Source organism: Tamandua tetradactyla, chromosome 12 (assembly GCF_023851605.1).
Source record: "Tamandua tetradactyla isolate mTamTet1 chromosome 12, mTamTet1.pri, whole genome shotgun sequence".
Lineage (NCBI taxonomy): Eukaryota > Metazoa > Chordata > Mammalia > Pilosa > Myrmecophagidae > Tamandua > Tamandua tetradactyla.
This window is the reverse complement of record NC_135338.1, coordinates 91740487-91764170: the sequence shown is the minus strand read 5'-3', so window position 1 is coordinate 91764170 and position 23684 is coordinate 91740487. Positions and strand designations below refer to the sequence as shown.

Genomic DNA, 23684 nt, shown 5'->3' with positions numbered 1-23684 from the left:
TAGTTGCATGGCCTTGGGAGTCCCCCTAGATCTCCATGCTTTCCTCTGAAGCTGAAAGAGTGGAATCTAGAGGGCCTGTGGGACACCCACACAACAGTCTACTCCCACCCAATTGGCCTCTTACAGTGTCTTTAAATATATATATTTTAATTAGTTCCTAACATTCAAAAATCCAGATTTTATGTCCTCTTTTTAAAAATCAGAAAATCTGGCACCACTAGACTGGTTTTCCCACATGACAATAAGACTGGCTGCCTCTGTAGAAGGCACCGTACCACCACTCCACCACGGAGGCCAGGTGCAGGAGTCTTCACCTGCGTCCCAGCGCCCAGCTCCCTGCATTATAGCCGCTGCCAGCCACTGGGCTAGATGAGTTCTCCAGACCCAGTCATTTTCCTAAATCCATGTCTGTTCATTACTCTTTCTCTTGTTCTCTAAATAGATCTCACTTTTGGGTTCTTTGGGCAGAACCACCTACCACAGCTGGAGCAGGGATTCTTAGCCTGGGTTGCACATTTGAATGACTAGGGGAGGCTTTAAAAATCCTCATGTTCAGGCCATTCCTGGTGCTGGAGCCCAGGTGTCCTTCCTTTCAAAGCTGCCCAGGTTTTTCCAGTGTGCAACCAGGTCTGAGAGCCACTTGAGTTAAGACTAAAAAGGTGCGGGGGTAGCCAAGAGCAGGAGGTGAGCTCCCATTTTTGGAGATGTTTAAGCCAAGGTAGATGAGCCCTTGCCAAGGATGTGTGGGAAAATCTAACCCCAGCTGTGGTTCAGATAGGAGTCTTCTCCTCCTTGCACTCTCCCTGCCTTTGCCCCAAGGATCCTGCCCAACTCAGCTTGGCCCCGATGAGCGCATAAAGTGCTGAAGTGGTCCAGAGAAGGGCTGTTTATCTAATAAGCCCCAACCTCAGCATCAAGCTTCCTTCTGGGCCAGCACCAGGCCTCCTAAATGTTTTCCAAGGTAAAAGAAGATGGCAGTGTGGAATAGTCCTAGAACCATCACGATCGACCAGCCCCATTCCCTTGGCTGCCCATGTGTCTGCTGAGGCTGCATCAGGAAGGGGCGAGAACGTGGACCTGGAATCAGAAGACCTAGAGAGGAGCTCTGGCTCTACCCTACAAACTGGGGGCCGGGGTCCATTCTTTTGCCCTCCCTGGGCTGCAGTCTGTGGCGTAGGCCAGGGAGCAGACGCAGAGGGGAGCACACTGTGTAACATGCTGGGTGGAGATGGCAGGAGCTGGTTACTGAAGTTGCTCCAGATCTCACTGGAGCAATAGGGAGGGAATGGGAATTGCCGTGTTAATGACCAGGGAGGTTCGAAGGTGCAAGAAAGAGGTTTGAAATGGTCATTTCTGAGTGGACATTTAGACCTTACCTAGAGGCTCAGAGCAGAGGTGAGAAGCAGGATCACAGCTCTGATCACAATGTCGTCGGTTGGAATGATCGAAGCAGTTACAGTCAATGGTTTGAGCTTCATGGGAAGTCTTCCAGGCATGGCACAGTCCTTCCCCTGTGTCACAGGCAGAGTTCCCTTCTCCGAAGCTGGGATAGCTGATGCCTGGGTGCCCCTGCCAACCCAGAACCAGGCCTTCAGATGGAGAAAGGGCTGGATTTCTGCGTGGAGGGTGACTTGGGGTGGGCTCTCACCGCAGAGGGGACTGCTGGTACAGTGAATCCGTGATGAAGGTCAGCCATGTGTCCACAAACACCTGCCCTGTTGTGTTTGAATTGTGTTGTGTTTGCCCCTGTTGGGCCTTTGACCCTCCACCCGATGCCCAGTTGGGGAATGCAGCCACAGGGAAGTTTCTTGGCCCAGATAGGATTAGGTAGGAAGAGGTGCACAGACAAGGACCTTCAGCTGACAGGCTTATGGGGCATAGTAGTGGTTGGCTGGAGGGTGTCCCAAGAGAATCCCATTCACACTGATTCCGGCCACCTGAGACCCTGGCCTCTATCAGTGATGTCCTCGAGAAGATCCAACCCACCCAGTCCCTGCAGATGACTTGGGAGTGGGGAGAGGTCCTTGAAATACTTTTTGTTCTATCAGACATCAGACGAGTTTCTGAAATTACGTGGTAATTAGGAATCGATAATCATGTCTAATTTAGAGGCTGACTCAGGTTCAGGGTTGTCTCTCTGGAAGGTTTTTGGGCCCCTTCATTTAAGAAAACTTTTGCACAGTGCCTGCCCATGTAAAAAAAAAAAAGAAAACTTTTGCAAAAGTAAAAGGTGCTTGGGCTTCTAGAAAGCCTGCCCCACACCCCACACCCCCTGCCCCACACCTTTTAGCTACAAATATTGTGACTAATGTGAAAAAGTTTCAACTTTGGGTACACATTGGGTCGGGCATACTTTTACTTCTGGCATGAATTAATAATTTAACTGATGAGTTCGATTATAGTCACACACTTCATAGCATCAAAATGTCACATCATCACATCAGAATCTACACAGGCCTTTGCCACAGGTGGGGAGTGAATTTTCCTTACAATGGCAAGTGGGAGTTTGCAGGATAGGAGCACACTGAGGATGCTTGAGGGCAGAAAAATATGGACAGCGTCATGTCTAGAGACATAGTGGTAAGGAATTATTAAATCTTTCCACCAAGGCAAATTCATTGCATTTAATGGTCAAGTGGAAGTTTTTGCTAGAAATAAAGAGGTTAGAATACCAAATCCAAGTGGGAGAAGAACAGTTATGGAAAGTGAGAAGGATGGCAAACAGGATTGATGTTTTCACACTCCTGCGGAAGCTTCTAGATGGTGTTGGGATGCTCAAGCTTGAAAGGTATATTGGAAATCATCTGGACTGCACCCCATCACTGAGTAAATGTGAAAAATAGGCCCTGCAAGAAGTCGCTTACTCAAAGGCATATAGCTAGCTGGTGACAGGACAGTTCCAGGTCCTCTGGATGGTTTCTCCTTCAATGGATTCTTGATGAAGATACTCCAGGATACTCGTTATAAAGAACCTAGCACAATGCCTGACTCAACACAGGAAGCCTCCACCCAACTCCCCACCCCCATCTAACACTTTGCTCTTTCCACTACTCAGTGCTCCCTCTCTTTACCCTTTGAGGCTAGGAGGCAAGGACTCTCATTTCAGAGGTAGATACTCCGAGACTGAGGTGACAGGTCTTCAGGAGCAAGTAAGGGCAGAACCCAGCCTCACAGGGCAGACCATGTCTAGGGACCTCTCAGCTCTCCAGGGAATGGTCACAGACGGTCAATCTGGGTCAGAGGGTGGGCATTCTGCCAGGAAGGACATGAAGGAAATCCAGCAGTGCTCAAGAGGCATGAAAGGAAATCCCTGTTGGAGTGGCAGGATCAAGTGCCTTATCAGAGGTTACAAACTATGGCCTGTGGACCAGATCTGGCCACACCCATATGCACAGTCTGTGGCTGCTTTTGTGCTTCAGTGGCAAAGTTGAACACAAGTTGTATGGCTGCAACATCAGAAATATTTGCCATGTGGCTCTTTACAACAAAAGTGTGCAATCTGTGCTTTAGATTGCAACAGTGCTGAGTTTAAGGGCTGCCTCTTTCTCCCTGCCTGACCTTGGTCAAGCCACTTATCATCTCCGAGCCTCATCTCTGCATCTGTACCTGCCGACTGGCTTGTTTTGAGAATCCCACTAAAAGCACCCAGCCTAAGGGGCAGTGCAGTTGTTTCACAGATGGAGATTATCAGTCCTCTGAGACTGGAAATGGGAAACCAGGATCAGAAACTTGGCTGGTCTCAACTCTTCCTGGAGTGTTAGGAGGCACTGTTGGATAGGATCAAATGTTCTTCCTCCTGGAAAGGGTAATTCCCATGTTTGTATATGGGGTTTTAATCCCTCTCCTTTTTCGTTTCTCACTTCTTTTTTTTTCCCCCAGATACTGGCTGACCAACAAAGTCCACATCAAAAGACCCACCACTGGCCTCTTGATGTACACCCTGGCCACACGTTTCTGCAACCAGATCTACCTCTATGGCTTCTGGCCCTTTCCACTGGATCAGAACCAGAACCCCGTCAAGTACCACTATTACGACAGCCTCAAGTATGGCTACACCTCCCAGGCCAGCCCCCACACCATGCCCTTGGAGTTCAAGGCTCTCAAGAGCCTGCATGAGCAGGGGGCTTTGAAACTGACTGTCGGCCAGTGTGACGGGGCCACGTAAGGCGGGCGCCCTGGGGGATTCGGGGGCTCACATTTTCTGCCAGCTACACCACAGGCAGATGAGAGTTGGGGTGGCACAGACAATAGAACAAGCAGGCTAGTGGTTTTCTTTGTTAAAGTGTAAACAGTGATCAGAATATATATATCTATACCTGCATATATATATATTGACCTGAGTATTTATAACTGTGTGGTGTTCATCTAGCATCAGGCAGATAAGCCACCGGAAAAAGGTGAGGAGAACCCACCTGAATCGGACTGAGATGCAGTCCACTTTTGGGGACAGGAGGACTTGACACGAAAAGAAGCCAGTCCCTTGTCTTTGGATGACAAACTGTCTCCCAGGTTGGAGGATCTTTGGGCTAATGGATGAATGGAGAGCCACCTATTGTCAGCTGCCCTGAGCCTCTGGGACTTGTGGATTCTGGGTGAGCCAAGACCCAGAGGGGACGACTTGACCCAGTCTAAAAAGGTGCTTTGCAAGGAGGAGAGGGAGGCTGGAGGGCTCAACAAGGCAAAGGAGCACAAGGAAATCAAGAAGCAGGGATCACGTCCTAGCTGAGAATCTGTTCCATGAACATAGAATTGAAACTGCTCAAGGTTGACTGGGGTTGGTCCGTATGTACCAGACGAGCCTCTGTAGCAATGGACAGGACCAACACAATGGACGGTTCATCTTCTGGCTTGGCAGTACCATCAGGAACCTTGGGTAGAGCTGGCACATGCACTGAGAGAGCTGTAGTGCTCAAATCGTGTTTTCAAAAACTCAAGACCACCTATGAAGGGTCATCACCTCACCTCAGTACAAGACAGGAGGGTGTCCAGAATGGGGTGCTTGCCTTGGGTGTTCTCTAAAGCAATTTGAGTCAGTTGAGGAGGAGACCCCTGGGATTTCCCTTTAGGGGCTAGCCTCCCTCCTGCCCTGTAAAAATGTCACGTGAGGGATGGTACTGTCCCCTTCTCCCACCAGGGAAACCACAGCAAAAGCTTGAAAGGGCACTGTCAAGATAAATGTCATCCCTTTTAAAATACATGCGCTTGCCTTTCTGGGTGCCTCACGAAGCCCCAGAGGGCAAGGCCCCGATGAATGCTTAGCGTCCAGCCCCATTTCTCTGCAGCAGCTCTTCTTTATTTGCTTTTTGCAGTGTGCACTCTGCGGGGCTTCTGCAGCCAGACTGCTGTGTCAGTGTCACTCACTTGTCACTTTCGAACCCTGATGGTCACACAAGCAGGCACTGAGCTCCAATGCTGAGGTTTTCAGCTCTGCAGGAAGAGGTTCCAATGGCCTCCTACCCCCATCCCTACAGGTGCAATCACTTTAGAATTTTGCAGAAACCCTTTTTTCTCCCCCTTATTAGGATTCACATCGAAAACTTTGGTTTTGAAACCCAAAGCCAAATGCAGTGTCCGAACACTGGACCTAATCTCCCAGGGAAATCTGGGCTCTATGCCAATAATTTGGGGGATGGAATCACAGGTCACACAGAGAAGCATTAGCTGGCTTGATTTGTTAGATGTCTCACCTCGCTTGATAAATAGCAATGTTTTAAAACATATTTGAAAGATAAGTACAAAACCATTATCTTGAAGGTGAAGGGAGTTAAGGAAAGTAATCAAGGTTTGCTTCCAAACATACACAACTGGACATAATTAATCAGTGGCAATTTGGAACAGACATTTGCTCTGAATTAATGGCAGAGGGGAAGCAGGTGGCAGTGGGGGAAGGCCACCCAGGACCATGCACCCTGCACCCAGCGCTCCAGTCCAAGGCAGCGACCGCGAGGATGCATCTCATGATGTTCTTCATTGTCGTTCTTGTTGTTGCTTGGCTTCGGAGATTTGGGATTTGCATTAGAAAATGAATATTTTACAAAGCAAAAGTCCTAATGGCCTCTGAGGGAACTGAGTGGTATGGACTCATCAGGAGAAGTGGAAATAATTAGTATCATATTTTCACACTTTTCCCCAGCCTTTCATCTTGATCTCATAGACCTTAGAAGACATTTAATTTCTGAGGCTGGCAGTGTTTTCTCTGGTTGACAGGTGGAATTACCAGCAAAGCTTTGGTGGATTCGCCAAGGCACGGAATTAGAGGTCTGGGATTCCAGAACGGTCCATAGTGAGTCCTGAGGAGCGTCCAGAGGTCAGGCCCTGCAGCTGGTCCTTCAGGCTGCAGACCAGGCAGCACTCCCACCCATCGGGGAGAAACTGGATCTGATGGGAGCTGAAACGGAAGGAGCCCTTCCAGCCTGCCTTCAGGTTCCATCCGAGAAGGGCTGGAGACAAGGACATCCCCTGTGCACTCAGAGGGTGCTGTGAGTTTTTTGGCCTTTTGACAAAGGCCAAAGGATTTGTCAGCAGCAAGGCTGCAACTTCGGGACCTCGTCTTTCCCTCACCCCTCATCCTTGTCCATCTGTACACACGTGCTCAGGGAGGTAGAGTCTTTCCTGCCTGTTTAGAGCTCGATGTGAATGAGGCTCCACTGCGGACCCTGGCACTGGCCAGCGGGCTCTGGATGGGTACGAGGAGTCACAGCCTGTACCCATTACCTGATCCGTCATTGTAGTGGTTACAGCCCGTGAGGTCCACCAGCCTTAGCAGGCCCTCACTTCTCTATCTCCCTCCCTCACCCACTCTGAAGCCCTTCAGATTATCTCCATTTTCCTTAAGACCCTGACTGACTCCCACCTTCAGACTCCTACTTCACTAAAGAGTGAACCTTCTGAAATGAGACCCTCCCCATTCGTCCTGCTCTTCCCACTTCCGGGGTAGCAGCGTCCCTCCTTTTGCCAGTCATATTTGCCCCATTCACTCAGTCATCCTGCCTGCTGCCTCTGTCCCCTCTGTCCTCCAGCTGGCACACACGCCTCCCACCCTGAGCCCTGAGCCTCTGCCTCACTCTCCCTCTACCACCACACCTGGAAAGACTTCTCAGCACTTGCTGCTGTCACCATGCTTCAGTCCCCTCTCCCCAGCCTTCAGTTCCTCCTCCCAGCCTTCCAAATCTAGCATCCCAGTGACCTTCCTGTTGCCAAGTTGAAAGGCCCCCTTGTCGTCATGAAGTTCTCTGCATTTCTTGCCTCCACAGTGACCACTCTGGACACCCCTGTCCCCTTGGCACCCAGAATGCCATATGTTCACGGTTTTGCTCCTACTTCCCAACTCCTCTTGCTCCTTTATTTATATATTTATTTACTTGTATATATATGATTTATTTATTGATACCCTTCCCTTGATCTGAGAAGGAGTTGAGGTAGAGCTGACCATTGGTTCCCTCTCTTCTCCCCACAATGTAAGCTTCTCCGTGCTCCTCTGCTCCGCCCCCTTTTTTTACATCCCTATACCCCCTGCCTGCCACCTCTGCCATGCATCTCTTCCCAGGTGCAGGCTCAGATTGCACACTGCTAGCTGGACATCAACCCTACCTGTTCCAGCAGTGCCCTAAACTCAACACAACTAAGGCCAAATTATCACCTCCATCTGCTCTTCACCCACGATCTCTCCTTTTCCTGTTAGAAGACCCATGACCCTCTCGACCATCTCGTGCTGAGATCCTAAAGTCACCTTTCACTCTGCTTCCATGTATTTCCTTGCTACGCATTCCCACGAGCCCTAAGCCCACCTTCTTTTCTTCTCACTTGGGCAATTTCAGCAGTCTCTTCTCCCAGATTTCCTCATGCATGCTGACATTTTCCAATTCATCCTGAGCATCCATAGGGATTTCTATCTCCAGCACCTTAAAAGTTTCCACTGGCCTACAGACCAAAGTACCAAGTCTTTATCCTGACATTAAAGACCACCCAATAAGATCTTGCTCTTCCTTTACACAGTCCAGAATTCAAACTAGAATAAGTGTCATTCTTGGAAGGTCACCTGCGTTTTCCTCCCTCTGTGCCTTTGGTCTTGCTCTCCCATGCCCTGGAACACTTCTCTTCTGTTTCCCTCAAGGCCCACTCAGAAACCACATTTTTCATGAAGCCCTCCACCATCGCTGGGGTCTCTCCCTCTGCTGAACCACCATAGCACTTTATTTGTACCTTTCTCACGGCACTTATCATATTCTGCCTTGTATTATAGTTATTTGTGCACTTCGTCCTATGACCGTTCTTAGATTGTAAGCTCGTCAGGGCAGGGACAGTGTTTTATTCATCTGTATCCATCTTAGTGCCAGGCGTGGTGCACAGCACATGGCAGTTGCTCAATAAATGTGTGTTGAATTAAATCCTGAATACCTGTGGAGAGCTTTATGGTTTGTGAAGTGATTTGCATCTATGATCTCACGAGAACCTCAGAAAACCATGAGGGTTGGGAAGAAACAAGAATCATTATCGCAAGGTCATAAAACTGAGGCAAATAGCTGTTCAGTGAAGCCACAGAGCACATCAGTGGCATCCATAGCATTTGCATGCAGGTCTTCCCTTGCCCACTCCAGGCTTTTTCAGTTAATCTTCATGGATGGGTCATTGTAAACTGAAAGCCAACTCTGCAGGTCCCGTTGCACCAGGGCTAGCATCACTTTCACAGAGGCTAGCGCTTCCCTGCCATTCTCCACTGCAAGCCAAGTACAAGGAACCCCCACTTACCAGGGTGAGCCTCCACGTAAAGCCTAGCACATGTGCCCGTCAGCACAAGCAAGATCTTGCTCCTTTTGGGGGCAGGGGGGGAAACAAAGCCATTGGAATTTTTCAGGTGGGGGAGGGGGGTGTGGAGCTTAGGGGCCTCATAAATCATTCCCACAGCTGCAGCAAACCATCAGTCCAGATGGCAGTGAGACCAACGGCTCCAAAGGGCTGCTGTTTGATAAATCTCTTCATGCCTAATTAAGGCTCCCCTTCCAGAATGAATGGAACGGGGACGTTTATGGAGGCTGCTCAGATGGGCCTCCAGACATGCGTGATACTTCATGAATGCCCTTAATAGCACCCCCAATGACACCGACAGCCTGCCCCGGCCTGCCTGTCTCACCAGCGCTGCTGGATGTCATCTCTTCCCGTCTTCATTCCCGTCCTCTTGCTTCCCATCTCCAAGGCCCTTCCCCGTGGCATCTCCCCAAAAACAGGGAGAGCCCAGAGAACTGATATGCAGCTCTTCTTGGGTACCTGGGGTCTGTCCTGGGGAAATGCTGTGAGATGGCAGGAAGGGAGGAGGACGGAGAGCACCCTGAGCCATCCTCTGAGACACAGAAAACAAAGGGGCTTCTGTCTTGCTGGCAGCCCATGCACAACAATGGGAGGTTTCCATGGTTACTGTCTAGAAGCAAAGTTTTAGTGGCCTTTGGGTTGTAGGATGAGAGGAGGAGTTTAATTTCCATCCTTAGCAGTCACTGTGGGAGGGGCTTATTTCAGTGCATTGAGCCATCCAGCCCCTTATCAGACCTTTTGTCTAGAATCACCCCAGTTGTCCACAGCCATAGCCCAAAAGAACCATCCAACAAAGAGAATAAAGGCCTTTTGTCGCCTTTCTCAGCCTTTCTCACCATTTCCTCGGCCATCCTACCTTCCCTTAGAAACTGGGTTGGAAACTTCCAAAGGGTTCCAAGAACCGTGTCAAGAAAGTACACAAAAGCTCAGGCCAGGACAATATTTTCAAATATTCAGGAGGCTTATTCACAACTGACACAACGCCAGCCACAGGCAGCCAATCATATGGGGGAGTGATAGAAAATGACAGCCGAATGGCTAAGAAGTGGGAAAGCTGCCCTGTGGCCCACTCGCTCCCCAACATGGGGGCCCAACAGACGAGGAGGGCTGCTGATGTTGATGCATCATACTGAGTGCATCATTTCAAGACTGGCTCAGAAAGACACCCCTTCAATTTGTTCAAAGTACCTTGATCTTCTAAAATGAGATTATGACAGTGGAGCTGCTGGACAGAGTCTATGAAGAGCTGACAGGCTCATCAGAACGATTAGTACTTAATGGAAGTTGGATGTAGCAAAGACGACTATGATGGGGTGAGTGATTTTTCTCAAGGAAAGTCAGAATTGTGCTTTCCATTCCAATGGCAGAGGTGGGCGAGACTATGACTTGTGATAACAACCATGGGACAGGTTGCTTGGCTGATTTTCAGGCTCATGAGCAACCATATCTCTGAGCAAGAGCTCTGGGATCATCAACCAGATCATCCAGAAACTTGCCCCTCAAGAACCTGTGGTACATGGATGAGGCCACTCAGCTCTGGTGTTTTCTCCTCTATAAAATGGAGATGACACTTACCTATTGATAGGGTAGAGATATTGGGCAGGGTGGAAGAAAGGCTCAGTGCTTCAGAGCAAATGAAATGAATGCAGCTGTGAGTTTTGAGGATTCTGATTATCAACATTAAGCCATGCCACTATCCTACTTCTACTTGTCAGTGGTTTTCCATCGCAAGGTCTTGAAGCCTCCTCCCCTCTGGCTCATGCTGTTTCAACCGCACCAGCTTTTTTATTTTTCCTAGAACTCTCCAACATTCTGCTCTCTTGCTGTTCCTTCTGCCCGGTCCTATGTATGGTTGCCTCCTCCTGATCTTTCAATCTCAAATCAAACATCCTCTTTTGGGGAAGTCCTTTCCTTAACTAAGAACTCTCTATTACATATCACATTATCTTGCTAGGGTGTCTTTGTATCCCTGAAAGCTATCTGAATTATCTCACTTACGTTGTAATTTTCAACCTTGAGGAGGTTCATGAGGCCTAGGCCATGCCCTGGAGAGGATTAATCAATATCTCTAGAAGCTGATCCTTCTGGTGCGATAAGGTCTGAGAAACACTGACATAGTTACTCCATTGTTTCATTGTCTGCCTACACTTCTAGAATATTCTGTGGGTGCTTATTTTATCACAAGTGTCCCCATGCCCTGAGTGGCAGAAGTGACTGCCTTTCAGTGTAATTAACTGCATTTACCAACATCAGGACCCTACAGTTTCTTGGTTTGGAGCTAATTTATATTTAACATCTCTTTCCAGAGCACTGGCAACAGGATGGCAATGGAACCACTTCCCTGGCTCTCTCTGGGGGCACAAGCCAGCTTTGAATTTCTCCCAGTGACTCTTTTTCCACCCATGGCCTGGGTAGATGACCAGCATACTCCCCACTTTAGCCCAGCAGGTGGGGGAGTTTTTCCTGTCCCCATTTCACCCACTCACAGTGCGTCATGACCGTTGCCTTACCCAGAGGCTCATTCACAGCCCTTGCAGGCATTACAACCCCAGCCCCACTTCAAGGCACAGTGGTTGTCAGCCTGGGCTGCACATTGGAACCCTGGGGGAGCTTTAAAGACCTGGGACTTCTGATGGGATTCATCTCAGGAGTGACCTGGGCATTTCCCCAGGTGGCTCTCAGGTACGCCCCAAGCTGGGACCCACAGACCCAGACCCAGTTCCCAAACCACTGTATCCTCTTCAGCTTGTGTGATTGCAAATTCAACTGTGGAAGCACAAGAAGGTGAAGAGGCATCTTTGGACAGGCTCCCAGGACTAGTGATGTGCAGACTATTGACTTGAATAGTATCTGTGAGAGGTACAGGGGAGGGCTGGGCGGGTGATCAGCGACTAAGGGAGTGGCCCTGGCCGTAAAAGAGAGGTAATGTTCACTGAACACTAAATGTTCTACACTTACATAGCCAGCTCAGCCTCACAGCCACCCCTTGGAGGCAGATGCTGCTAACATTCCCACCTCACAGATGAGGAAATAGAGGCATAGACAGTGATTAACTTGGTCAAGGTCAAAAAACTAGGAAGTGATTGAACTGGACTTGAACCCAAGCAGTCCGGTTCCAGCGTGGTGCAGCATCAGACTTGGCCTTTAGCAATCTGGCCACTTCCTGGAATTGCTGTTCTCAGGCAAGGCTCAGCCATCGGCCCCTCCCCACCCCCAGCTGTCACCCCCAGGCCCACCCAGCAGAGATGTTTATTAGAGCAGGGACAGTGATAGGCTCTAGCTGCACAGCCTCAGGCCCCATGACTGCAGCTGCTGCCTTTTGAACTTGGTAGGGAAGCTGGGATTGGGCGTCCTGCGCTCTGCGCACCAGCTGGGCTACTTGGCCCAGGGATTAGGGCAGAGGTGGGGGCACTGCCGAACTGTAAACTGGTAGGAAAATGCGAAACAGAGGACAGAAGCCAATGGATAAAGAGCAGGATCTCAACAAATACAGATAGGAAAGGGCAGAGCTCATTCCTGTGAACACTGCAAGCGGTTACCCCAAACAGGAGACTTGCTCCAATGTCTGCCTTGAAATTAGGATATTTGCACCAGGCTGGATTATGGCAGAGAAGTAACCCTCCAGCCTTTCTTTGCTGTGTCGAAAAACTGTAAATGTCAGGATAGCCCCTGTCCTAACCCGCCACCACTTTCTGCCTGAGCAAGGTAGATCCAGCCACTTCATTTCCCATCTCTGTTTCCTCGTAAGTAAAATGGGAATGAGAAAACACTGCCTGGCTCAGATATTGTGATGATTAGATCAGCCGCATGTTCTGGGTTAAATCATGTCCTCCAAAAAGATATGTTCACACCCTAATCCCCAGTGCAGGGATTTTGAATGTGAGCTTATTTGGAAATAAGGTCAACGCAGATGGAATTAGTTGAAATGAGGTCAAATGGAAGTAGGGGGGTCTTAACCCGGTATGACTGGTGTCCTTAGAAGAAAAGACACACAGACACAGGGAGGGGACTGCCATGTGATGATGGAGGCAAAGACCAAAGGGCTGCAGCTATAAACCAACTAATGACAAGGATGGTCAGCAGACACCAGAAGCTGGAAGAGGCAAGGAGGATGTGCTGGTTTGAAACTGTTGTGTACCCTAGAAAAGCCATGTTCTTTAACCCTCATCCAATATTGCTGGGTGGGATCTTTTTTAGAGGGTAGGGGGATCTCTTTGATTAAGTTGTTTCCATGGAGATGTGACCTACCCAAAAGGTGGTACCTTTTGATTAGGTAGTTTCTATGGAGATGTCTCCACCCATTCAAGGTGGGGTTGCTTACTAGAGCCCTTTAAGAGGGAGACATTTTGGAAAAAGCTTTAGAGTGAGCAGAGCCCACACAACCAGAGACCTTAAGGAGATGAGAAGGAAAACACCCCCAGGGAAGTCCCTTAAAACCAGAAGCATGGAGAGAAAGCTGGTAGGGATCACCATGTGCCTTCCCAGCTGACAGAGGTGTTCCCGACCCATCAGCCTTTCTTGAATCAAGGTCTCTTTATCTGGAAACCTTAGTTTGGACATTATAGTGGCCTTAGAACTATAAATTTTCAACTTAATAAAGTCTCTTTTTAAAAGCCATTCCATTTCTGGCATACTGCATTCCAGTAGCTTTAACAAACTAAAACAAAGGGATTCCCCCCTGTGGGTTTCCAAGGGAGTGTGGCTCTGTCAGGACCTTGATTTTGGACTTATGGTCTCAGAGCTGTGAGACAATAAATTTTTTGTTATTTTAACCCACTCAATTGTGGTAATTTATTAGGGCAGCCCTTGGAAACCAAGACAAGTTCTTAACTCAAAGAAGACAACTCACTCCCTTCTTTAGGCCTCTCTCAGGCCAAGGGCACAAGACTAGTTCCTGGTGAGAACTATTCAGTTCACATCTGACTTAGCTGTCACTGGGGCTAAGTCTACAGGGTATGCAGTAGATGCCCAATAAATACTGTTGAATAAATGCCCAATAAACTGATTGGGCCTCCTTCTATTTGGAACCACAGTTATGGTCATAGTAACATAAGAGTGTCCAGTCAGCACTCCTAATTTAATGTTGGCACCCTAAATTCCCTCCCTTCTGCATACCAAAACAGGTACTTTTCTCCAAATGGCTTTGTGCCCCTGCAGCACCCTAGCAGGGTCAGGTAATCATAGAACCACTTGTCAAGTGTCAAGAACCACTTATCAAGAAGCATTTGTTGAGTGTCTACCATATACCAGCCCCTGCATGGGGCACTTTGCCTCAACTCTCTGCTTTCTCCACCAGCCCCCTGAGGTCATTTATCCCATTTTATAGATAAGGGAGTCAAGGCTCTTGGCTTATTGTGTGGCTAGTAAGCAGCAAAGCTGAGAACCAACCTAGGTCAAACTTGAAGCTTCCTTCTAGGAATCTTCGCCTCCTAATCTGCCCAGCAATTGAATCAAATTCATTCATTCATTCATTAACTTACTCATTTAAGATACAACAGGGAGTGCCCACTAGGTGTCTTGGTACATGAACGTCCTGTCCTTGCTCCCAGCAGGGCTCACAGTCCAGTGATGAGAGTGGGAGATGGAGGGCAGACACATAATACAGGGCTGGAAGGGCTGCTGTAGAGAGATGGACAGACTGCTGCCATGAAAGAGAGAGAGAGAGAAAAAGAGAAGGAGAGAGACAGAGCACAAAGAAAGAGCAAAGAATTCTGCTTACTGGAGAGTATGCTGGGGAGAAGAACACTTCAAGGGGGCTACAAAGAAGAGAGTGTGCCCCTTGCTAATATATGAGGTCCTTCCTCTTCAACTTGCAATTCTCTATACAATAATAGGGGAAACAAAACTCTGAAATAAGCCTTAAAGACTGAATCCATGTGCCTATGAAGACAGCTTTCCTTTCCTATGCTGACATAAGGACTGTAAAGAATGGCAGAGGGTGGGACATGGGTATGAGCTTTGGTAATACTCTGACTCCCACCTACCCCCCAAAACCTGGCAGCCCTCTAGCTCTGGGACTCTGGAGATATAGTTCATATGTACAATGTACAGCCCACACCAATGAGTCACTCAATCAGTCTTACCAAGAATAAGGAGAAGATGCATATGTTACCAGAGTGTCTGCCTCCATTCATTCAATTCAATTCTACTAACACCACTGAGAGATGGAAATGAATGAGGCGCTGTTCTTACCATTGTAGGACACACAGGCCTTGCCTCTGAGAGTTCAGGTCTCTGACTACCCAGACTTAGCAAACTTAACAGGTAGAAGGCACAGTTCTCAAAAAGATCACCCTCACTTCAGACACCAAATGCAAGTTTAGGGGTCTCAAGAGCCAGCCTCACTTCTGACCAACTGGCTACACATTTGGGCATTCCCACCACCCCCTCAGGCTTGGTAATTCACTAGAACAACTCACAGAACTCAGGAAAGCTCTATACTATGATTAAGTTTCATAACAAAAAATATATAAAGTAGAAGTAGCCAAAAAAATAAATCACAGGATGAGGTCAGGGAGGGCCCCCAAAACAAAGCTTCCATCTTCCTCAGGGATACAGGAATATGATGATGCTCAATGAGTATCACCAACAGGGATTCAGCATCCAGAATTGTTATTGGGGCTTCATTATGTAAGCATGATTCATTCGATCATTGGCCATTTTTTTTAATTTGCTACTACTGCCAGAATGGAATACACTAGAGATGGAAGAGTTTTTATAAAGGGAATTTATTAAGTTACAAGTGTACAGTTCTAAGGACATAGAAATATTCAACTAAGGCATCCAGAGAAAGAAACCTTGACTCAAGAAAGGCCAGTCTGGGAAGGCGTGTGGTTGTCATCTACTGGTCCTTTGGTTTCTGGTTTCAAACAGCTTCCCCAGGTGTGTTTTCTTTCTGCATCTCTGAATGCAGACACGTGTCTGTCTGTGTCAGCTCTGAAGCTTTTTCCCAAAATGGTTCCCTCTTAAAGGACTCTAGTAAGTGACTCACCTGGAATGGGTGGAGACACATCTCCATGGAAACCACTTCATCAAGAGATCCCACCCACAATTGGGTGGGTCATACCTCCATGGAAACAAGTTAATCAAAAAGATCCCACCCAACAGTATTGAATCAGGATTAAAGAACATGGATTTTCTGGGATACAGTTTCAAACCAGCACAGCCACCAAGGTGAATTCAATCTCCACTGTCCTACAATGTGGCTCCAAGCCCCAACCCTCTAATCACACTGCTGGTCTTCTACTCCCAAGTCATCTCCTTAGCTTAGCATAAACTATCTAGTGGTTCATCATGAGTCACCTCATTATCCTAAGTCATCAGGTATAGTCCAGAAGCCCCCACCATGAATAACAAAGAGGCTCAGGAAATTCCAGGAGCTTGGAGGTTACCTCCTAAGAAACAGGGACAAAGATCAGTCAAGTTATTTATTGCACACAATATAACACATGGCAGAATGAAATAAGGGGAAATAGCAGTCTAAGCACCTGGAGGTAGAGGGGTTTCAGAGCAGGCTTCACAGAGGAGGTGACAGATGACCTGGATCTTAAAGAATGAGTAGGATTTTGATAGTTGTATGTTGACTCTCTCAACTATCCATCCCACCCCTTCTGAGAAGGCTCAACCCTCCTTGATTGCAGCAAGGGGCAAGGAAAAGACTCTATCTGGCTGCCTCACTGCTGGCAACCCCCACCAATTTTCAAGTCAACAAGAAAATCAGCCCTATCACCTCTTGCCCAACCTCCCTCTAGGTCATGTATGGATTCATTAGACCCTTGTTTGTGGAAGACCGTCTCAGCCATGGCAAGGGAAGAAAAGTGTTAGAAAGGAAGTCACACCTGAAAAAGAAAAAATACTCATTCGACTGTGGGAAAGAAAAGAATTTATTCATGATCTTGCAAGAAAAGGCACCCAGCCAAAAATGGTGCCTGGTGCACCAAGCAATAGAATGCCACAGGTTTTACATCCTAAGCTTAGCATACAGGTCCCTCCCCTGTTTCTTCACTGGTTGGATACTCCAGAGGTTGCAGCCAATCCAGATAGTCCAACTAATTCAATTTTCCCACAGAAGGTTCCCACTTTTGATTATGTTTTACATTTCAGTGTCCCTGGCCATTATTTATTTATACTTGTTTTTACCTATATAAGGATTTGGCACGAATTCTAGGTTTGCATCAGAGGCTCTCCCTTTTCCCTGCCTGCAAGACCAGTCTGAGACATTTTGCAGCCCTTTGTTTAGTGAGTTCCATTTCTCTCATCCTCGCCATCTTGTGTGAAAGCTAAACGTAATTTTATCTTACAAAAGGATAGACTATTGCCATCCTATTGTGCTCTGAGGCTGTAGCCTCAGCTCTTCTCATGCCCCCATCTGCACTCCACTGTACCTTCCCCTGATACCTCAATGTTCCATGCCTAACCAGTTTCCTCTGTTGAAGCTCTTCTCCTTGTAACTCCATCACCAGTCCAGTCTCTGGGAAAATACTATGGAGTTTCCCAGGATTACTGTTAACTGTGAAGGACATTGAAGCACAGGAAAGCTTTCTCCTGGTCTTTCTTGGGGAAGACGGCAGTTTTTTGCTGCCTTCCGATGGGAGTCAAACTGGACAGAGACGAGGAACTGAGGATGCAAGCAGTAGGAGCCCCATAGATCGCTGAGCTGAGCTAGCAGGACCCTGTACGTTTTCTAACAGAAGACCCTATAACCAAAGCAACTACAGTGGGCATGGGGGGCTGCTCAGTAGATTCTTGGCTGCACCCTCTGCTCCACTGCTCTACTTGGTCAACATCCAATTGTACTCTTGGATTTCCTCATTTGCAGCCAAATTCTGTGGCCGGCTCCTCCTCCTCTCTCCTTCTCCCAGTCATTATTGAATGGGACCTGCTTTCTTGACTTACTTAATATTTTTAATTCTCTAATATAACAGACTATGTCTACACATACAAGCACAACATTGTACCTTGATAAATTCCCTAAAGTTTCTAAACAAGTGCTAAACAAGTGCCTTTATACATGTTTACTACTTAGCCTAACATACGTGCTTCATTCAAAATAATAGATAATCTGATCAAATCTACCCAACAGAAGGAAAAGTTGGAGCTTGAGGCAGCTGGACACCTTAAACCATCATCTGCAGTCTGGCATGGGAATTCAAGTTCACAAATAAAAGACAAGCAAAAAGTCAGGGCCAAGCCCAGCAACCACAACTCCTCTGACTATGTCTTAGATCACCCTCCTGTCTTTCTGGGTTGGGTGCCTGGTCCCTCTCTCTCTTCTCAGCCACAGGTTTCACTAAATAAATCCAGTCTCCAGATGTAGCATTTCTGTTTGCCTGCTCCTCTTGGGCTTACCCTGCCCTGGCCTCTCCTAGCTCAGGTCCATTCCTGACTCCTCTCCTTCCGTCCTCTAGCCTCAGAGTCATGCCAAAGAAATCTCCCTCTAGGAAGCCCAGGTGCGGAAAGTCCACCTGGAATTTCGCAGGCCCCACCCCCAGGTACTCCACACCCAGCTGGTCAGGTATTAGTGCAGGAGGGAAATGCATGTAAGCTCCAAAGAAAGACAGAAACTCAGATAAGAGGCACCATCTCCAGAAATTCCTTCTCTCAAGTCCAATCCTGTGTGAGTAGCTATTAACAGATAACAAAGGAAACGCATCCCTATTGCTTGATCATATCTTCCTTAATAATTGCTCTGGATGGATTCAGTAGGGGGAAATAAGAAAACAGACTTAAATTTTAAAACCAGGCTTTGTCTTTAACTGAAAGTCTGCATGAGAAAAGGGGGGTATAGAAAACCCTCACAAGCAGAAACTTATTGGCAACTATGCACCCATTGTCAAACATATAAAAACTCCAGGATTTCTTTTATATCAGGGTGCAGGGTAGGATTCCCTCTAAGTGCCTTTGGTATGCAGAGGATGAGGGGAAGTCATGCATCTCAGCAGGTAAGGGGAAGTCAAATCTTACAATTTTGCAAACTCCAAAAAGGCTGCTTGAATGGGGTGCAGATGACATTCATTTGAAAGACATCACAATGTTTGTCCAGTACACCGTTAAGGAGCTATCAACTCACTGAGATATAGGTTTCTTTCTCTCCCCACCCCTTTGGCTGTTGTGGAGTAAATCTCTTTATTTCGATCAGCTTTTCTCCACCTACATCTCATGGACACCAGCATTAGGAAGATTATTTTTCATTCTGGTTACATTTTTCTTTGTTGCATCTATTCCACTCAAGATCCTTTTGCTGTCAGGAATTCCTTGTTCAGTGGCATGGGAAGATAAATAGTTTTGAAATCGTATTTTTTATCCGTATGATATTCCATTTTGTCCTCCTCCAACTTTCCTAGATAAACCTGAGCCAAGTTTTCCCAATTCTCAATTCTGAAATCAACTGCAATTATTCCAAGTCAAGCCCCTAGAGTTGATCTTAATGATTTTCAAATATTCCTTTTGTTAGGTCGGGAGAACAGGGAAGGTCACTGTGACTCGAGTTGTGCAAAATGTGCCGCTCCTTCTGGATGTCACCTGACCCCCTTGCTTAAAAACCTCCCGCATCAAGACCCAGGCACAGACTCACCAGCCCCTACCTTGGGCTCTGTGAGCTCCACCCAGAGCGTAGGAATAAACCTCCGCACTCTAAGGTTTCTTTGTCTGCCTTTTCTCTCTTTTGCCTCCTAAACCTCTCACCTTTCTTACTAAGAAAGCATCCGATCATTTTCTCTTATGACTTTTTTTCTATTTTTTTTAAAAATCAGTACTGTCAGTAAGATTAAGCCAGGAGAATAAAAATCTCTGTAGGTATTTCAAATAGGAAGGGATTCAAAGCAGGGAATTAGAAGCGTACGATGCAGTTGGATGGGCTGAGAGAATAAAAATCAGGGAAAGCCACCAGTAACTTTCAGGAAATTGGAAAGTTCAGGGACCCAGTAAACTGCCACTGGTGCCATTTGTGATCTGGAAATGTGCTACCCCAAAGCATAGGGTATGAACAACAGGAGGACGTCCCAGAAGTCACAGCAAAACCTCACACCTGCTGTCTCCTAAAGCCCATGTCTCATCCATCATGTTGCTGAAGCAATAATGACCTCAGTTTTCTTCTACTCTCCCAATCATACATGGGCACCTCCTGCTGGTAGAATTTCAACCCAAATCCTGCTGGTAAGGGAGGCTGGAAAAAGTAGTTCCCAGACAGCCAGCCCCAGAGATACAACAGAGAATTTAGAAGGGAATGAGGATGACTCTTAGTTTCCCAAATCCAGCACATCAAGTAGCCACAATTCTTCAAGTACTGTATTGAGTAAATGGAGCTCAGGCTTAGAAGGTAATTTTTTCAAGGACTATTCTGGCCTGGAAAGAAAGGGACTATTTTGTATGGGGAGCAGAGTTCAGCACCTCAGCACTGGTTCTGCCAGTATCTCACTAAGGTTACCAAAACCTGCAACCTTGAACAAGGGCAGTATGCTTGCTCACCCTGTCTGCGAGTGAGGGACCTGAGATGAGGTCCCAATTAGAGTCCCTTTCCAAAAGGAAGAAATGAATGGCAGGAATAAATGCAACATGAAAAACAGTGATGCCTCACAATTTGTTCCCTCAATTAAAAAGAAAGCCTAGTAGGAAGATCTACCTAGAATCATACCTGGAGATGGGTAGAAGAAGTAGAGAAGCCCATTCCCCAAACTGGTCTTTTAAAAAATATTTAAGATAATAAGTTCACATGACAGTTGTTAAGACTGAGGAAAAGATGTTAGAGAAAACAAAGTGAAAGAAAGGCATTGAGGCTTGTAACTCAGTGGCGGTGCCTTATCCGGGGCTTTTAACTTCGCGGGCAACAGTGTGGAAACCAGCCCTTGGCCAGAATTCATCCCTGTACTCATTCCCCCATGGGCGACACTAACTGAACTTCTGTCTACACCAGATGGTTACTTGAACTCAATTCAATTTTCAAACAGCTGAATAAGGTGACATCTGGCCTTTCTCAGGAGTTGGGGCACAAAGAGGAGCATTGCCTGCTTTTGCCTCAGACACTGTCCTTGCCAATCCTGAGAGATAATATTAAGAACAACATGACTTCCATTTTGGAATTGCTGTAGGGCTTCCCAGGGGAACATTAACTCATAGGCTACATTCAAACCATGCTTTTCTTCCTTGATGTGCTAGAAGAAGGTAGCTGGCCTAGGAAGCATGAAAAGACCTGTTTGGGCTCTGTAATTCTAGCCCATGGTTCTTAGTCATGATACCTGGTAGGTGCCACCAGGGTTTAACTTAGAAGCAACTACTCCAGGGAATTGAATATGTCAAATGTCCCCCTATAAGTATGTATATGGGGCTAACCTAAGGTGCCTAGTATATACTCAGAGTAGATAATAAGTGCAGGTCGGTTAACTGAGTCCCAAAACCCTGCTATACTAGGGTTTAGAAGTCAAGCTCCAAACACAAAGACTTTTTTGTCATCCTTTAGAAAGGATAAAAAAAAAAAAAAAAAGGAGGGGAAAAAGGCCCATTTATACTGGAGGTAAAATAAAGTCTTCAAGAAGTCTATTACAGGCTGCAAACTACATATACTGTCCCCATGTCTCACCCGCACCCCCAAGGTCTCCTTTCCTTCTGCCATATCTTCAAGCAAAATCTTCAAGGGAAAAAAAAAAAGCTAAGTAACTATGTGTTTCTGGAAATCAGGTCTTTTATTACTCCTATAAAGAGAACAAACTGGGCTTTCAACAAGCTTTAAATAAACCATCAAATAAACTCTCAAAACATTAAGAGACACTATACATCTTCTAAGTTGAAAAAGGCCATGATAAAGCCACAATACGCTATTGTTTCACACCCTGAAAGTTCATAGAGACAGCACAACAGTTTTAGGTCTGGAGAACAGATTGGTGGGTGGATTTTGTTCTGGACAGTCAGAAAGAACACTGTCTTTTCTATATTCAGTGACCCTAGCCTATCAAGCTTCTTAGAATTAACAATGATCTGTCATCTACAAAAATTCTACAAGATCAGTTTTTCCCCAAGTTATAAAAACCTGGTCCTTTTGTGCCTCATCAGGTAAGTCTTTCTTATCTTAGTGGGATTGAGTTCTTGCCATTCCCAGAGCTAAGCAATATAACCACTCTCCACATAAAAAGAAGATAGGATGAGTAAAATGCCTTTGTTTGCTTCCAAGATGGCAGTTGAGACAGAGCTGTCTCAAGTTCCAATAAAAACAACTTGTAGTGATCAGTTGTACATAAGATTCCAAGCATAGTCAGCCAAAAAGAGTTTTTTTAAAATTGTAGGAATATGTCTTTTATATAAAATGAGGATTGAAAACATCCATTACTTCTACTCCCTCTAGAAACTTCACTAAAATGATTTTTTTTAAGGGATACAAATCCATGGGCATATGAAGAAAGAGAGGGACGACAATAAAAGGAATTTAGAAGATGGAAAGCAGATGGATCAATGGGAGCTGACTTGGCTATGTCCTAAGCTGGCAGCAGGAAAGGTGACACCAGATGCCCACAAAAGTGGAGATAATGGTGGGGCTAAAAACAGGAAAATTGGTTAAAAGACTTTAAAGAACTGATGAGCCCCTCAGATTGGCTCTCCCCACCTAGAAGCTGAAGAAGATAAAGCCAAAGAACCATGGATTCCAGACAGCGTTGACGACAAGGGTACCAACTAAAAGTAGGGGGAATGAGTGACCATATACCTACAGAATACTGAGATTCCCCTCTCCACACTAGCCTTCTTCCCCATCAGCCTCCGGAACATTGGCTTTCAGAACTCAACCTCTAGGTAGAAGGTTACAAGAGACTCCTTTTGGAATTGTGAACAGCTCAAGAGAGAATACCTGAAGATACTCACACCAGGGCCAAAACAGATCACTGTACCCTGAAGTCCTAGGACAAATAACTTGTGGCAAAGGCAGTAGTGGCCTATAAGCATTCTGCCATCTGCTCTCCCACACTTCCCCACCCACTTGCATTAGACTGGACCTAATTGTAACCAGTTCTGGTCAATTCACTATAGGCAGAAGTGCTATGGTGCTTCTGGATAAAACAGAAGAACCAGCACCCATTACTCTGGTTATATATTCCCTTCATGAGGTCCTGAAAAGGCTGCATGATTCAAATGGAACAACTAAAAAAGAATGGAACCTAGATCAACTTGGATCCCTGAGTGACTGTGGGGCCGAGCACCATAGCAACCCTCACTGGATATGTTGTTATGGAAATGAACATTTATTGTGTTAAGTGCCTGAGAATTGGAAAGTGTTTGTTCTAAAATATAAATCTAGTCTCTTCTGATTAAAACAAAGCATACATATACACACACACACACACACACACACACACGTAGTTTTTGACCAGCTTTTTGGAGAACAGTGCTTAAATATGAGTAGTCAAGGATCACTAGACATGCTGATGTGAAACTGTCATTTACCCCAGAAAAACTGTGCTTTTTAATCCTCATTCAGTATTGCTGGGTGGGATCTTTTTTATCATTTCCATGGAGATGTGACCCACCCAATTGTGGGTGGTGACTTTTGATTAGATGGTTTCCATGGACATGTGTCTCCACCCATTCAAGGTGGGGTTACTTACTGGAGCTCTTTAAGAGGGAGACATTTTGGAAAAAGCTTTAGAGCCAACAGAGCCCACACAGCCAGAGACCTTTGGAAATGAAAAAGGAAAATGCCCCTGGGGAAAGCCAGGAGAGAAAGCTAACAGACATCTTCATGTGCCTTCCCAACTGAGAGAGTAACTCTGAACTTCATTGGCTCTTTCTTTGGAGTTAAAGTACCTTTATCTGGATATCTTAGTTTGGACATTTTCATGGCCTTAGAATTGTTAACTTGCAATTTCATAAATTCCTCTTTAAAAGCTGTTCCATTTCTG

At 46.5% G+C, this 23684-nt stretch overlaps 1 protein-coding gene across 1 annotated transcript in view; it reads left to right on the top strand.

Annotated features, from left to right (window-relative positions):
• Positions 1 to 8394, top strand: part of ST8SIA2 (ST8 alpha-N-acetyl-neuraminide alpha-2,8-sialyltransferase 2) — a 69178-nt gene extending 60784 nt beyond the window's left edge. Inside the window, exon 6 of the mRNA XM_077124115.1 lies at positions 3880 to 8394. Coding sequence (XP_076980230.1) covers positions 3880 to 4165 — 286 coding nt within the window. The 3' untranslated portion in view covers positions 4166 to 8394. The remainder of the gene's footprint in view (positions 1 to 3879) is intronic.
• Positions 8395 to 23684: the final 15290 nt, after the last annotated feature.